General features: G+C 42.7%; 2 protein-coding genes across 11 annotated transcripts; one reads left to right on the top strand and one right to left on the bottom strand.

Annotated features, from left to right (window-relative positions):
* Positions 1-902: 902 nt before the first annotated feature.
* Positions 903-2,359, top strand: LOC112295401 (uncharacterized). The gene has a single exon (XM_024546931.3). The coding sequence runs from the start codon at positions 903-905 to the stop codon at positions 1,755-1,757; it is 855 nt and encodes a 284-aa protein (XP_024402699.1). The 3' UTR covers positions 1,758-2,359.
* LOC112295399 (uncharacterized) lies at positions 1,438-8,249 on the bottom strand. Of its 10 annotated transcripts, none has more exons than XR_012219547.2 (7): positions 7,538-7,828; positions 6,491-6,691; positions 5,764-6,298; positions 5,456-5,499; positions 4,661-5,164; positions 3,868-4,328; positions 1,438-2,426 (listed from the first exon to the last, which is right to left on the bottom strand). XR_012219547.2 is itself a non-coding variant. In XM_073540780.2 (6 exons), the coding sequence occupies exons 3-6, from the start codon at positions 5,777-5,779 to the stop codon at positions 3,951-3,953; spliced, it is 942 nt and encodes a 313-aa protein (XP_073396881.1). In that variant the 5' UTR covers positions 5,780-6,298; positions 6,491-6,691; positions 8,028-8,249; the 3' UTR covers positions 3,162-3,950. The 10 variants fall into 10 exon arrangements, 5 of the variants coding, with proteins under 5 accessions (XP_073396881.1, XP_024402698.1, XP_024402697.1 ...); XR_012219548.2 differs by having other exon boundaries at positions 1,438-2,416; XR_016498169.1 differs by lacking the exon at positions 1,438-2,426 and adding an exon at positions 3,162-3,680 and having other exon boundaries at positions 7,414-7,827.
* Between the last annotated feature and the right edge of the window lie 7,359 nt (positions 8,250-15,608).

Below are 15,608 nucleotides of genomic sequence, written 5' to 3'. Positions count from 1 at the left end.
TAACAAATGTGTTGCAGGAGATTCAGCAGCAGCAGCAGCATGGAACATGACTCCAGCGAGAGCTTGACCAGATCCATACGGCGACGACGGAGGCGAGTGAGAGAGCCACATCGAGACACGCAGAGTTGCTTGAATCAAGCACAGCAAGGCAAAGAAAGGCACGCAAAGCAAGCACAAGAAAGGTGGGTGTGGTGGGTGGGTGCGAATTGTGTGACTATGTTTGCAGTGCGCCGTGATGGGAAGGCAGGCACAAGGGCGAGCAAGCAAGCAGCGATGGCTTCTTCACGGCGTTAACGAGGAGGAGGAGAAGTGTTCAGTCAGGAGTGTCAGAACGTGGAGATGGTTGCAGAAGAAGAAGAAGAAGAGCCTGCTGGCTGGCTGGCTGACTGGCTCAACCAGGCGGAGGTCACGAACTTGGCCTGGCCTGGCCTGGGGGGGATGATGATGACAGATTGCCAGCACCCCACCCCCCACTTTGCAACACGTTACTTACAACCCTTCAGTGTCAAGGGGGTTCGGTCCGAACGCACTGCGCCAATAATACAAAGATGCTCAGAGAATGACATGTATGGTTGGCACACTCCAGCAGCGAATGATTAGACGTCGGCATTATAGGAGGTGGGGGTGAGGAGGGGGAGGGAAACAGGAGAAAAACCCGCAGTAGCCGAGGGAATAAAAAAAATAAAAAAAATAAAAAAAGAACAGAGGGAGAGAAAGAGAGTGAGAGAGCGAGTGAGAGAGAGAGAGAGAGAAAGTGAGTGATATAGATAAAAACCCAGCGGAAAAGGATCTCGCCTTCCCCTCTGCCTCTGACGGTTGCGGACAAAGGGAAATGCTGCTCAGTCTGTAATTTCATTAGGAGAACACTGTGCAGTGAGCAGCAGCCGGATCCGGCTCTGGCTATGGCCATAGCCACGTCCACGATGGCTGTGGCGTCTTCCCCTGCTACATCGCCATTTGCTCCCCGTTCCTGGAAACTCGTCGCCAGTTCAGCATCGCTGGGGCCCCGCGTACGTGTGTCGAGGTCAGATCCAAGCTTTTGGAAAAGCTTGCGAAGTGGGTATGTGGGGAGTTGGAGATCGAGGGAGGTGAGGTGCTGCACAACGTCATCGTCGTCGTCTTCGTCAGCTGCAGCAGCACCACCACCACCAGCGACCCAAGAGCTGCCAAGGAAGCTGCAGGAGATAGTGCGCATGTTTCAGAGTGTGACCGAGCCGAGAGCGAAATGTGAGCAGTTGTTGCTGTATGCCAGCAAGCTGAAACCGCTCGCGGAGGAGCATAAGCAGCCGGAGAATCGTGTGGAGGGGTGTGTGTCGAACGTGTACATTGTGTGCGAGGTGAAGCCCGAGGATGGGAGAGTGTACCTGGAGGCCGAGTCGGATGTGTTGCTGACGAAAGGGTTGGCGGGGTTGCTGGTGGAGGGGCTTTCTGGCGTGATGGTGGAGGAGGTTTTGAATTTGACGCCCGAGTTTGTTCACATGCTAGGGCTGAAGCAGAGCTTGACGCCGTCACGCAGCAATGGCTTTCTCAACATGTTGAAGCTGATTCAGAAGAAGACGTCGCAGCTTAATTCGAATTATGTGTCACCATCGACGATAACCGCCGACAATGCTCATGATACTGTGCCCATCACCTCCATCAAAACCAAAGACGACCGCTCGGATACTGCTTCCCTTGCCTCAGAGCACCCTGCCCTGTTGAAGAAGAAAAAACACGTTACTGAGAAGAAGAAGCTTACTGAAGGGTTAACCGAATAGGCTCATCCGCGACGCATTTCAGCAGTGAAGGCTGTGTTGGACCGATCCCAAGGATGAAGACTTGCTGCAGGATGAGCTTCGGGAAGGTGGTGTGTGCATGCTCTCTTCCTCAACACCGTGACACCAGCTGAGGCTGCTACCAAGTCCTAGACCCTGGGAGTAATTGTGTGCTCTAGTATCCGATCCCCAGTCAATTGAGGCGGAAAGTCCTACTTTTCAAGTGCGATGTAAATAAGCAATTATCTCCACCAGGAGTCTTCCTTTGCTGATGGAGCTCCTCAATTCATCTAACGCATTTTCTCGTCGCGAATATAATGCTCTTGATTAACCGGTGACTGACTTACAGGCGTATATGCAGTTATGGCCTTTTCCCATGCAGGGTTAAGGCTGTAGATACTCTTTAGTAGCTCCATAAATGCGGACGGAGCTCAAAAATTAGACGTGGAAGTCATTTTAGTTTGTATAGGATGGAGAAGATTCAGATCTGCAACGGTGGAGCATTTCTCATGCTGTAGATCACTATGGTTTTGCAAGAACCATCAACTTGTCACCGTTTTGTGGACAGATGCCTTGTTTGAATGCTAAAATAAGTTTTTCGATGACGGTATGCTTGTGCTCTTAGTCTTGATCCTTCCTGCCTGAGTCGTGGAATGTTTGGCCTGCAGAACGCTACAGAACATTTGAATTAGTATCCGACCGAGACAGTGGTCTCCATTGGAAGTCGTGAATGTACCTGGCTGATTGTGCTGGGACCAGAGAACCTCTCGCTTCACCTACTGCTGGCCTCCAGTTTCGTCTCGGTTGTTTAATTTAGTTCAATTGTCTAATGAATTGGTCTTTAATTAGTACTGTAGATATTCAGCTCAACTTATACTGGTCCAACTGCCATTCTCTCCTAACGTTGTTGGATATCCCTAGTATAGGAGATGCAATGCCAGTTGGTTGTGTTTTTTGTTTGCTTTTTTGTACATGTGTAACCAATTTGAATTCGTCAGAAATGCATCGCTGCATGCATCTTTAGACTTCAACTTAACCTTAAAAGTTTTGGTATCGACTTAGAACCAAGCGAAGCCCAGCCTAAATCATATGAGTATCCATCTCTACTAATGCATATCATAAGTCGAAAGGCATTAGTATTAGAGCCACTGTGAAAGTTGGGTAACAAGAGGCAACTGGCAATCAGAATTTTGCTGTCACCTTTTTCTCCTTTGTGGACAGCAAAAGCTAGAGGTAACCGCTAGAGCTTTATTCAAGAGGGATCACTCAATTTCCGGATTTCTGCTCTGCGAAATGATGATCCCAACATAATTGAACACTCGAGAACTCCAAAAAGGGTATATTCAAGGCACACCAAGAATTACCATAATTCAGACTTAAAGAGCAAAGACTACGAAGGCAGACGAGTACCTATACTTGCCATCAGGCCATAGTATTTACATAGAATATGAACAGTATGGTACAAAGTAAAACAAAGTAGTTCCGACCCACGCGCCTCCACTTCTTCTAGGAGAGTTATTCAGTCTTAAAAGAGGGATGTCGGAGCTCTCAATTGTGAGTTTCTATTCCGTCACTTACCCTCCACGATCAAGAAAGGCTTCCACCAGGTGACAAGCACCCAATGGATGTTGCCTGCTCTAATACTGGTGCTATCGAGCCTAAACTGAGGGCCAGCACTTCCCAACACTAAGCCAACGCTTCTGCTGATGCCTCAGAATCACGTTCAGAGAGCAACGAGAAAACGTGACTTCGAATTGATCAGAGACGGCGAAACTTCACAAATGAAAGGCATAACCTACACACTTCTGATGGGCATTTTAGAACAGCCCTTCAATAACATCACTTCGCAGTAACTTTTCCATCGACCAGAGTCTCTCGTACAATGTGTTGCATGCACACCTAAGGCGCAATCACATGCATGCAAACCTGACAAATAGCAAACCGGAATAAATGGAGGACGGAAGCAGCCTGTGAGCTGGGTATCATGACGAGCGTGCGGGTAATCAGAGCATATTTAGCATCAGACACTTTTAGCGGATAGACCTGAAGCACTCTTCAATACTACGAATGCGATAAATTCCATGACTCCAAAGTGTGAGAGTTCTGCAACTACCTGTTGAGGATGGAACCAGGTTCAAGTCACCCGTCTATCGCAGCTTTGAGATCCTTCACAACCATTGTCAAGGAACTAACTGATCAGGGAGAAGGTTCCTCTGAAGAGCTTATCAAAAACTTTGGCTTTTCGGAACCAATATTGTCATCCATCACTCCAACCCTGGACAATTTGTTCCTCGGACTTGGCCTGCTCATGAAGCTATTTCCTCGAACTGATCTAGGTTTGAGTTGCGTAGACATAGATATCATTGAATTCTTAGGCATACCCTTGTCAGAGTTGCAGCGTGGGCAAGCTGGGTCTTGACGAGCACTTTCAGGAGTAATTTGCTCGAGGCATTCAGTATGGTAGGTGTGGCCACAAACCAGTACCCCAATAACGTTACATTCGTGAAAGCCCATGACGCGCGAAGAGGCCCAAGGAGACCGTTGAGCAAGTGTGCGCGAACACACTCCACAAATCTGCACAAAACAAGCAGTCTCAGCACACGATTGAGGATACAACGGGACCTTCAGCATCTGCTATAGAGTGTATTAAATAGCGTTCTTTTTTGTCTTCGCAAAAGAGATCGATCTACTTCAACGCTAGGATAGACGTTTCATGTTCATGAAATAGAATTATTCATTTTCTCCTGGACGAGGCTGTACTAAGAGGCGCATCCTGCGTAAATAACGAACACTATCCTTAATGCCAATCAATAAAGACACATTCAAAAAACAATTCCTTCCCAATCACCTCCAGAGTGCTTAACATACAAGAATGATGTCAAGAGTAACAACAAAGGAACACCTACCTCTGAACGCGGACTGGGCAAGGCTAACTGGGAACCACCAGCGGTGATTTTCTCCATGTACACATGACCAAAACTTCTGTCATAACTCTCTCGACTAAGATTCCAGCCGCAATCATTTTGGCTTGTGACATTTGCCATCCTTAACCATTCCTGCCGCGCGTCAGGACCCACTTCCATGAACCCATGGAATGTTGACCAGTCAGAGGAGCTCCCCCCCGGACTAGAACTCCTACTAGAGCTTGATCGGTTAAAGGAGAACCGACCATCTAAGGATGGCACTCGACTTGGACCTGCCGGGAGAAAACGTCCTTCATAATGCTCTCTTCGTGCAGGATTTTCAGGCACCAGGAATGAGGGCTTGGACAAAAAAGAGTCGTCCACGTGGGAAGAGGATGAAAATTTTGAATCCGGATGAGTGGAGAGGGGTTTTGGGGCATTGTCACATGGCAACGAAGTACTCTCCAACTTGTTTGAAAATGCACGTGGGCGGGTAAAGAATTGCTCCTGCAAATATGTGCATAGCGTTTTTTTTTTTTTTTTTTTTTTTTTTTCGGATCCATCAGATGCGTTTTCTTCTATAAAAAATCATAATTCAAACCAAATCACTAATAAACAGGAATATATTACGACATATAAACAAAAAAAACCAGTACGACATCAATCACGATTGAGAAAATTAAGTTACATTTTTTTAAAATGCTTTTATCTTCAAATATCATGGATACGAAAGACGGGATTTTGACTCCCAACACCGAAGGCAGGGGTAGAATTGCCACGTTCCGCATTAGCACTTACCGCTTTGGAAGAGGGTATCGAAGTTGACGGGCTAGCTGCTATTTCTGCAGTAGAAAAGTCTCAACATTTTCAGACTGCAAGCCCTAACTACCACGTCTATCCATCCAAAAAAGACCAAAGACATGATTGAGAGAAACCCTCCGTATTGATCAGTTCAAAAGCTTACCGTAGTCTCTGGACATAGTTCCGACAATTGGCAACTGAATCTACTTTTCTTGAGACACCTCAGATTGTACTGACCAAGCCAAAGTTCAAGAACATGAGTGGAACATCAGTAAAGGGCGAATTAGATCGAGAAAAACATATACCTGATTCGGTTGTCATTGAACCAGCAGTACGATGACTGGATGAAGCAAGAGGATTCCATATAAAATTGTTGGGACTGCCTCCATATAGACTCCCAGATGGAGTGCGGAAATGGTTGTAATGCCTACCACCGTCTACCCTTCTCCAGCTTCTACTTCCGCGACTATTTGAAGACAAAGATCTCCTGGGAGTGGGAACCGTTCGGGACGAAGTACCCAGGTAGTCATCACTTTGAGAATGACCCAAATGCGAGCTGGCGTGCGGCGCTGCAAATCCCTCATTGGTATGCCAACGAGGCTTGTCCCCCACATTCGGCCAATTGTGAGCATTCTCGGACGGTCCATGTGGCCTTGCGGCCACACAGCAAAGGGACCCCGTTTTGGCTGCCTGGGTACACACTCTTTTCTTTCCTCTCTCAATATGATGGACTTCCTCCTCCCTACGACTTGGGACAGGTATCGCCGCCGTTGTGCCTAACTTTACGTTACTATGTTGGAATAGGTGTTGCGTGCGTAGATGTTAGAGGTGCTAAAATTCCTGCATTGCACAAAATCATAGACCAACATTATTAGACTATGCGAAATCGGACTCGATCTCTCTGCCAGCAGCTAAAAAAAATTCATCGAATACCACAAATTGCAATAGATTGATTCCTGAATATCCTCACTGCAAAACCAGCTGCATTTCAACAATTATTCGCCAATTCCTAATCATGGGGTAGGGACTGACCTGGCAAGTCGTCGCAAAATAATATCCTGCACCCTCCAAGCATGATATCCAGTTGTAGAGCACGCACTTGTGACAATGCAATGCAACTATGTTGATAAGCGTTTGTCATGTCCTGAATATCATTCTGTATAAGTTCCAGCGTCTAGATGAAGTGAAATTGGATAGAATGCTTCGGCGTGAACGCTACGCCCAACGCACACACTGCGCACACGAAAATTTTAAAATCCTTAAATTAGGCATGAACCGCGGAGGTTGTGCAAATACACCGGCTAAATTCAGAAATCAGAACCTGTTGTTGAGAACCATCAAGGTAGGCCTACATTTTTCATCAAGACTAAGCAAGACGATGTGACCACGTCGCAACTCCTTGATCGGGTTAGCACATTAAGAAATTCAGGCACGGTCGTACTGTCGAAAGGGCCTCCAAGAAAGCGAAGAGCCATCGCTCACGGCCCAAAGTCTGTGATTCCACAGTCCTTGGCAGAGCCAGCCAATTCTACCTAGCGCGGCCCTCCCAAATACTCAACACACCTTACATAAAACATGGAGAGAAACCTAACTCGGCAAGCGCATCTAGAACCTGACAAAACCCGAGGACGTGACCATTTTCTAATAAAAGTACACGCTTCACAACCTTGAATAAGGTGAATATATATATATGTGTGTGTGTGTGTGTGTGTTTGTTTCGAAATCAAATAAATCTCAGAGGGGCGTCACGATCAAACACGCAACACGCTACAACCACAAACACGGAAATAGAAGGATGAAAAAGCAAAGAAAACAATACAAACAACCCCACAACTCCACAGAACTTCGCCAATCCCGTACTGAAAATCGTACGCCCGTCTCAAACAAAAAAAACACCACCCATCGTTCCCGACATGACACGAATCACTCACTAAAACCCACGTTTCACTCCACACCTGGAAACAGCACAACGGTGACCACAACCCTCGCCCATCCAGGCACGCTCACAAGAGCATCGCACGCAGAGAGAAAAGGGTGCATTCGAAGACGGGTAATGACTCAAGAGAAAAGCACCGGCACCTCGGCGGCGGTAGACGAGAGGAGAAATCCTTTTCTGCGACGCGAACTTAGAGATGCGACGAGAGCACGATGCCCAGCAGGGAGAGCAGGAGAGCACGATGCCCAGAAGGGAGAGCAGGAGAGCACGAAGTGCAGAAAAGGGGGGTGAATAAAGCGCAATGAGCCTGAAAGTCTGCGACAAAAACAGAGAGAGGGAGAGAGAGACGCGATTGGAAATGGAGGAGAAACCGAGACGACGGCAAGTCCTTCGTCCGACTTTCGTCGCGAAATTAAAAACTCATCTCCGTTCCCATTTTCATCGGCTCTTCGTTAGTTTTCCGCTGCGGCTCGGTGAAGACAAGTGATTTGTCTGGTAGCCGGATGATGGGGCGACGACGCAAAGTAGAGAACCAATGCATCAAGCACATGTCGAAGGATTCTCTCTCTATTTTTGTGGGAGCTTATTAAGTGCACCTAAAATGACTGAAAACATTAACTGCAGAGAGGTTACCGCAACCACCACGAGCAGCGAAGCCCTTAGCGATCGATCCGAGACACAAAGCTTTCCACCATCATTTTACAGTCTGTTTCATCTTCACAAAAATTGCCCCAATTAGAGCACCATTTGCCTCCCCCATTGCAACGAGTTGCTAAATAACATTCCAACGAAAAATCAGTCGAACAAACCATAAGCTTTAGAATGTTTAAAATGTTGATTGTCAAGTACAGATTTGTATTTGATATTTCTGACTTTATTTACAAGCCCCCGTACTTTACGCCCTAAGCGACAGGACAAGAAAATTTAAGATGGATGAGAAAAAATGACACGGAATTTATCATTATCATTCTTACTGTTATTCTAATTCACAGTCAGAATGAATCAAACAACACATACAGAATAAATAGCCAAGTCTTGATGCCAATGTGTGAGATAACCTTGACACGGACACGGAAAATGCCAACAAGACAAACCCATTCTCAAATAAAATAAAAAACCGTTTCAAACGAACTGGACGGAATCTGACATGAGACCTCGAAGAATGATCAAAAGAAAAGGAGGGACGAGGAGCTAGAAACGTAGAAAGAAGAGAGAGAGAGAGAGAGGGAAAAAAGGGCACAGACCCCAAAGAAAAACCAAAGAGGGGAGAAAGAAAAAGAGCAAGAGAGAGAGAGAGAGAGAGAGAGAGAGAGTGCGAAGGGAGGGAGGGAGTGAGTGCAATCGGGGGAGGGGGGTAGAGTGCTGGTGCTGTGCTCTATCTATCTAGGGCTATGGTGACGCAGGCACGCTGTGTGTGCGCCATTCATTCAGTCATTCATTCATTCATTCATGCATGCATTGTTGTTGTTATTATTATTATTGTGATGATGATAAGTAGCCCGGGTAGAGGCACACATAATACAAATTGCCTGCCTGAACCCAGATTCGTTGCTTGATGCCCCGCAACAGGAATCACAACAGCGCAGGAAGGACTGCACTGCACTCTCACACCCCCCCTCACTCTCTCTCCCCCTCCCTCCCTCCCTCCAGTGCCCTGCCTTGCCTTGCCCCTGCTCTGCGCCAGCCAGCCATCCCCCCCCCCCGCCCCCCCCGCCAGTGAGTGAGTCCGCTCGCCCTCATGCCGACCATCTCACCTCCGCGGGCCCCTCGCTCGCTCCGTGTGAGCCGTAAGGGCGGGGGGGGGGGGGGTGAGTGGTATTGTCCTCCAGGGTCCCCACCGCGCGGGGGGGGGGGGGGGGTGGGGCAAAGCGAGCTGCACTGCACTTGGCAGCATCGCTCGCAGCTGAACACCACGACGACGACAACGCACTCGCCGGTGCCTGGTTTGAATCCTGGTTCGATTCCTCGTTTGGTTCCTGGTGTGATGCCCCGATTTTATGCCTGGTTCCTTGATTGATTTCCTTTTCTTGGTTGGTTTCCTAGTTTGATGCTGGGTTCCTTACTCGATTTTCTTGTGTCTGGTATGTCTTGATTTCATTGCCGAGTTGGATTCCTGGTTCAGTGCCTGGTTTGTGTGTGTGTGGTAGAATGATGCCAGGCTGTGTCCCTTGGTCTGGAATGTATGTGGCCTGGTTTGAAGCGTAGTTCGTTGCCTGGATGGGCGGGTCCTGCTGGGTGGTGGTGGTGGGCTATGTTGCACCATTACAGAGAGAGTAGAGAGTGGACACAGATTCCATAGCTCCTTCCAAAAGTGTTTTAGCATTCACGTTACTTCTTTTCTTTTTTTTCATGTCTTTTGTTTGGTTATGTTTTACACAGTTTTGTGTTTTTTTTTTTTTTTTTTTTTTTTATCATTATTTTTTTAATCTGTTAAAACGTGGCAGTTGTTATCATCTACTGTACAGTGAAAAGAGAATTTTCTAAGTGGTCATTATGAAGTAGTTTATTTTGTAGAAGGAAGAGATGAATAACCAAATCCACATTGACCCTGTTTACAAATTGAGTTCAAGTTTTAATACTGGAATTCAAAGCCAAGGTTGTGAATAGTTTGCTTTGAAATGGTCATGTATTTTATTTTTTATGAATGATCATTGACTTTTATCTGATTATTATTAGTCAAAATATAAAGACTAAAAGCGGCTCAATGATGTTTCGGATGAGCTTTTTACTTTGCAAATAATATAACATTGATACATAAGAAAAAGAATTTTTAATGGTTTATATACTTGTGTTTCTATTTTTCAAAACTCATTGCATGATGTAGCATTTTCATTGCATTGTTAACAAAACATGTTGTTTGAATGGCATTTCAACCATTCTCTTTGCAAAATTAAGCTTTTTTAAAGTTTGATGTTCTTTGAAATAGAATTTATGAATTTGAAATTCATTTCAATAGTATTTGATAAAAGTCTTTGACAATTTATGCTGCTAAAAACAACCTAATATAATATCTTAGCAAAAGTATTTACTAAATTGACCCATCCATCCTAACCATCATCAAAAAATTATCCATTGCTGGATCTATATTGGTCAAAAACCAATGAAAAAATGGTTGGATCCTCGACCAATGATGATATGTGAGTTGATTAAGTAAATACCTGGATTATTTCAACAATTTCATAAATTTATTGACATATTCATCAATCTTAATTGGGATAATGAAATCAACTTTTGACTTTTTCTACCGACATTAATATTACAGATTTCTAATAGGAAACCTGAATGTGCATGATAGATTGTGGTTAACTTGAATTACAGAACGAAATTAATTACATTCTACACTTTAAATATTTGATTCAAATAAATTTATAGAATCTAATTTATGCCCTAAGCAAGTAAATTTGAATTCCACACATACAGAACAAAAAATTTGTGGCCTTTATTTAATTAAGGATGCATTGGAATATAATTAAAAAACAAATTGTTTCAAGAAAATTGATTTTCTGGATTATATATTGCTATCATGATATATAATTATATGTAATCCAGAAAATCCAGAAAATTGTATATTGCTATCATGATGTATTCAAAAAACAAATTGTTTCAAGAAAATTCTTTATTTCAAGTTTTTTTAAAATACTCTAAAAGTATATTTTATACCATTATATATATATATATATATATATATATATTGAAAAGAAATATTTATATATATGATATTTTTAGTTTTTGTATTCATTGCAATCATCAAACATCTAACCAATGTTGAAATTAAATTGACTTCTTGTGAATGATTCCTGCACCTTCAACTACCTACCTTCTTTTTGTTTTCTAATCAATAATTCAATAAAGTTCATCAAGTACATGAAATATATATGTTAAATATATATTTTGTCTATGTAAATGGTTGAAGACTTGAGTCTTTTTCAATTATTGATACACTATATAATAAAAATAGTTAATAGTAATTATTATACATATATTTAACAAAACATATATATATCTATATATTATTTTTACTTATTTATTGCTAAAATTGACTATTGTATAACCGCTGGGTGGACATCTCCTTTGTATTGCATGGATACCCATGTGCCATGCACCATGCCATACACATAGTAAAAATCCAAAAACAAATAGGTTAATTTTGCACCATTTTTTGTTTTTGTTTTTTTTTTTTTTGTTTTTTTGTTTTGTGTGCAATGGGTTTTGGATTTTTTTATTTATTCACAATTTTTTTTGAATATATTTTTGCATGATTTTTACATTAAATTTAAAACCTTATCAATTATATCTAAAGAATATTTTATTGTAACTTTACTCCATAACTTTTTAATGTAAATAAGAATTTTATTTTGTTCATGTAGGGGAATCTACATGGCAAAAGGGAAATATCTACACACAAGAAAGAGGGTGTCCACATAGCAATTCCCTAGTATAAATATGTCATAATGTGTACTATCATAAACATTTGATTAGTGTGATTTTATTTAAAGAGTGTTAAGCTTTTATTTACAATAACAAATATTTACATATGTAATTGATATATTAATAAGTATGAATATGTAATTAAAGTCATTTTTGTTAGAAGTTTTGAATTCTGAAAAGAGGACAAGTTTTCAATAACAATACAAAACCTAATTCCTCATAATTTTGATGCCATATAAGAAAGCAGGTGATTGACTGTTCAAATTTTATGTTTCAGATTATTAAATAATGTTATTATCATTAATAATACTTTCTGAAGAGTGAACAATTTCATATACAAATATACACACTCACAACTAAATGAAAAGTCTTGTAATGATCACTCCAGTGTAAAAATCAATGTAACCTCAAAATAATTTACCAAAGTTTTTACCAATACTTGAGCAACATCCAAATTTGTTAACAACCTTCAAAAAACTTAACCCCATAATTTTTTTATTTGTTTATTTGTTTATTTTTTTGTAGACAACATGTGGGCATTTTTTTAATGAATTCACTCCAAACTTCATAATTAATTAATTTTAGATCTTAGATGGGTATTATCCACCATGGCTATTTTATTTTTCACAAATAGTAACTCCCACAAAAGGTTCAATACAAAAATATGCGGATGTAGTAAAATATATCCCTCTCATTCATTCCTTTGTGGGTTTAGGGTTACAAAGGTGCCTTTCGTCCACGTCAGCGACAGGGTCGCACGGCCCCGTCACGCGCCTGCCTCGGTGTCAGAGCCCAGAACGACAAGGCGGCAGCGCTCGTCTGACGTGGAACTCATGATCGGATGACGTGGATGCCTTAATTGTCATGAGGTGGTGTTGTCTGAACGTTGACGATCGATTCGAAGCGAAGTGTCGGTGGATGTCTCGGCGTCGGTGGTAAAGGAGCAATGCCGGATCCTCTCTTACGGATCTTCGCAGCCAAGCTTCAACACTCGTCTCCGCCTCTGATCTTCGTCATTTTCCCTTCTTTCTCAATCTTCTGTTTGTTTGTCATTTTTCTAAGGGATTTTAGATGTTTATTTTATTTATTTATTTTTGGGTGTTGTGTTGTGATCGTGACCATTTGAGCTGGGGATTTCAACCTGAAGCGAATGATTCTAACTCTCAGTTAAATGAACATGTCTGGTATTGACAATTTTGAATTTGATTATTTTAGGGTACCAGCAGGATGTATGGATGTGGCGTTGTTTTACGGAATGAACTCATCGCATCTTTTTGTTGGTTGTGTCGGTGAGTTAGGAGCGAGAGTTCTTTTCTCATGTGTGTATTTTTTGATGGCTGGATTGAATATGTGTTTGACTCGTGGAAGTGTTGATGGTTAGCATTGGGCTCCATGGGCCAGGAGTCTTCCTCAATCAGGTGTTTTGATTACACAACTTGCAGTGTTTGCTGTCTCCAACTGTGGGTATCTGTCTCTTGCACCAAATTCCGAATAGGAAGACTCTATCAAATAACCAAACACAATTTACCTTCTACATTCATCACATATCCACCGAACACTCGAAACCAGAATTACACAGAAATGTCATTCTGCGGCCTCCAAGTTATGCAGCCCACAATTGAGTGAAAGATAATATACGAAAACCAAACAGCATCCAAGAAGTAATCCACATCTCACTTCATCAAAATGCCACTTACCTGGGCATTTCAGGAAGTACAACGAAACCAAGAATTCTCTTCTTTCATCATCGATCCAATCTCAATCCTTCATTTCAGAGGAAAACTTTCAGCTGACTAACCTCTTTATTTCTTAAAGAAACTAGCGCATCCAAGGCGCAACATCGTATTTATTTTTTTCTTTATTACTTTGTTTGTATAACTTGGGATTCGAAAAGAGCGCAATATCGACCTGTTACTTCAAGGAGTTTGGAGCACATACCGGCAGCTTATTTGATCGAATTCCCTCCTCTTGCTCGCACATAGATTCATTTCATCTAAAGCTTTTGATCAGTATGTAGTCCGTATCTCACGTGAAGGAGCTTGTTTGTTTTTCTTCTTGCAGAACGTTAAGAGAGACAGAGCTGCTAATGCGCCTTATCATCCTTCCGGAGGCTTGGTTGACTCTGTTGCAGCAGTCCTCATTTAAGTATTTTTTGTTTTTTTTGCAGGTTTCACGATTTGGTTTGAGTTGCAATTTTTTGCAGGCGTACTAAAGTTTGTGACCTGTTCGGTGTAGTGTCAACAACGAGTTTCAAGAGCAGAGTTGTTGATGTCATGCCCTGATACAGATACTGCTGTAGTCCATCAGCTCGCCTCTGCTTAGAATAGTGTGCGTCAACAAGCCATTCCGAACCACGTGGGCATAGACTTCAGTGCAGCAGGAAAATCCAATGCAGGACTACTTGCAGATTCAGAGTTTACTAGGTGATTTAACTCTTGCGCATCAGAGAGCTTCATTAAGAACGCAATCCGCCTTTTCTTAACGTGACACCTAACTTGCATGTCTTGATAATGACTTGCAACAGTAAAACAAATGTTTAGACACATAACAGAGCATCCTTTGAATTGATTGAGCTTCAATTGTGGCTGGCTATCAATTTTTTCAAATGTTAGGAACAGCATTTTTGCCGAGAAAGTGTTGACATGCTTTTGTACAGAAAACAGAATGGTGAATTCAAAGGTACTGTAAATGTTTGATAATCATTCACAGAGACGTGGCACTTGCAATTTCCATGGTGATATCAATCATCCTTTGATTTACCATGACTATTAAATAAGTGTTTCTAGAGTTTTAACCTAAATACAGGTTTCCAGAATTTTTTAGTAACGCGAAGCGTACGAAGTGGACTTTCAGTGCTTGACTATCAGTCGAATACACGCTGGTAGCTACTGTGGGACGAAGATACGAGTAGGCTTGATGTCCTGTTCGTGACAAAAGCGAGGGACATCAGGTCTACAGCTAACAACCGCCACTAACATGGTCTCCGTCATGCAATGTCATCCATAGATTGTCAACGGCTGACATTGTTCACATGGAACTGATGCTTGGAAGGTGTTGGATGAGAGTGGCTCCTCGGAAACTGACTCTGTCCCTTGTGGCTGGACAGAGAAAAACTTCCACTTTAACCTCGGAGAAACTGTTGGTCTGACTGGGAGAGTTTTGAGAAAATTCCGAAAGTATCGACACATGCGGAGGTTTGGAGGAAAAGAAGTCCTGCGGTGGAAGCCTTAGGGGACAGCGTGTTTCTTCCATTGATGTCAAACCGAGCTGGGATTCCACTACTATGAACTGGATCAAATTCAAGCTTGGATAGAGCTCTGTATGGTCAATCATTCAGGGTCCACAGAGTACTGGTGTGGCAGCTAATCAGACTTCTTCTTCTTAACAGGTGCAGAGGCTATTCGAGATCACATCGATAGGAGGATTAAATCACGTTGCGAGAAGATCAGGTTGAAGTGGGCACACCCAGTAAATTTGTGACGATTAGAGAAACGAACGATTACGACAGGAAGGCAAAGTTTAGATGACCCACCATCCTCGAGACCAATGTCAAAACGGTGAGTGCCAACTACCCGGACAACTTTGCTTGAACTTAGATTCTCATTTGAAAGAGGTATACCTTCATTCATGTCAATTATCTGCATTGTACAGAAATCCTAACTATGGTTGGAGGTCAGATTACCTGATGTGATAAGCGAACTACTACTTGGAGGTCATGAGCCCCGCATGTGCCAACGCGACACAGGGTTTACGACGTCCTTCAAAAATCCATGCTGGTTCCAGCCC

The sequence above is a fragment of the Physcomitrium patens genome, chromosome 18 (genome assembly GCF_059467195.1).
Source record: "Physcomitrium patens ecotype Gransden chromosome 18, ASM5946719v1, whole genome shotgun sequence".
Classification (NCBI taxonomy): domain Eukaryota; kingdom Viridiplantae; phylum Streptophyta; class Bryopsida; order Funariales; family Funariaceae; genus Physcomitrium; species Physcomitrium patens.
Note: the sequence above shows the minus strand (reverse complement) of the source record. Positions and strands in the feature narration are given on the sequence as shown.

Coding starts and splice junctions, on each gene's coding strand:
- LOC112295401 (XM_024546931.3), top strand. CDS start 903: ATGGCCATAGCCACGTCCACGATGGCTGTGGCGTCTTCCCCTGCTACA.
- LOC112295399 (XM_073540780.2), bottom strand. Junction 5,165..5,455: donor CGATACCCTCTTCCAAAGCG/GTAAGTGCTAAT, acceptor ACATATTTGCAG/GAGCAATTCTTTACCCGCCC. Junction 4,329..4,660: donor TGCCCAGTCCGCGTTCAGAG/GTAGGTGTTCCT, acceptor TGTTTTGTGCAG/ATTTGTGGAGTGTGTTCGCG.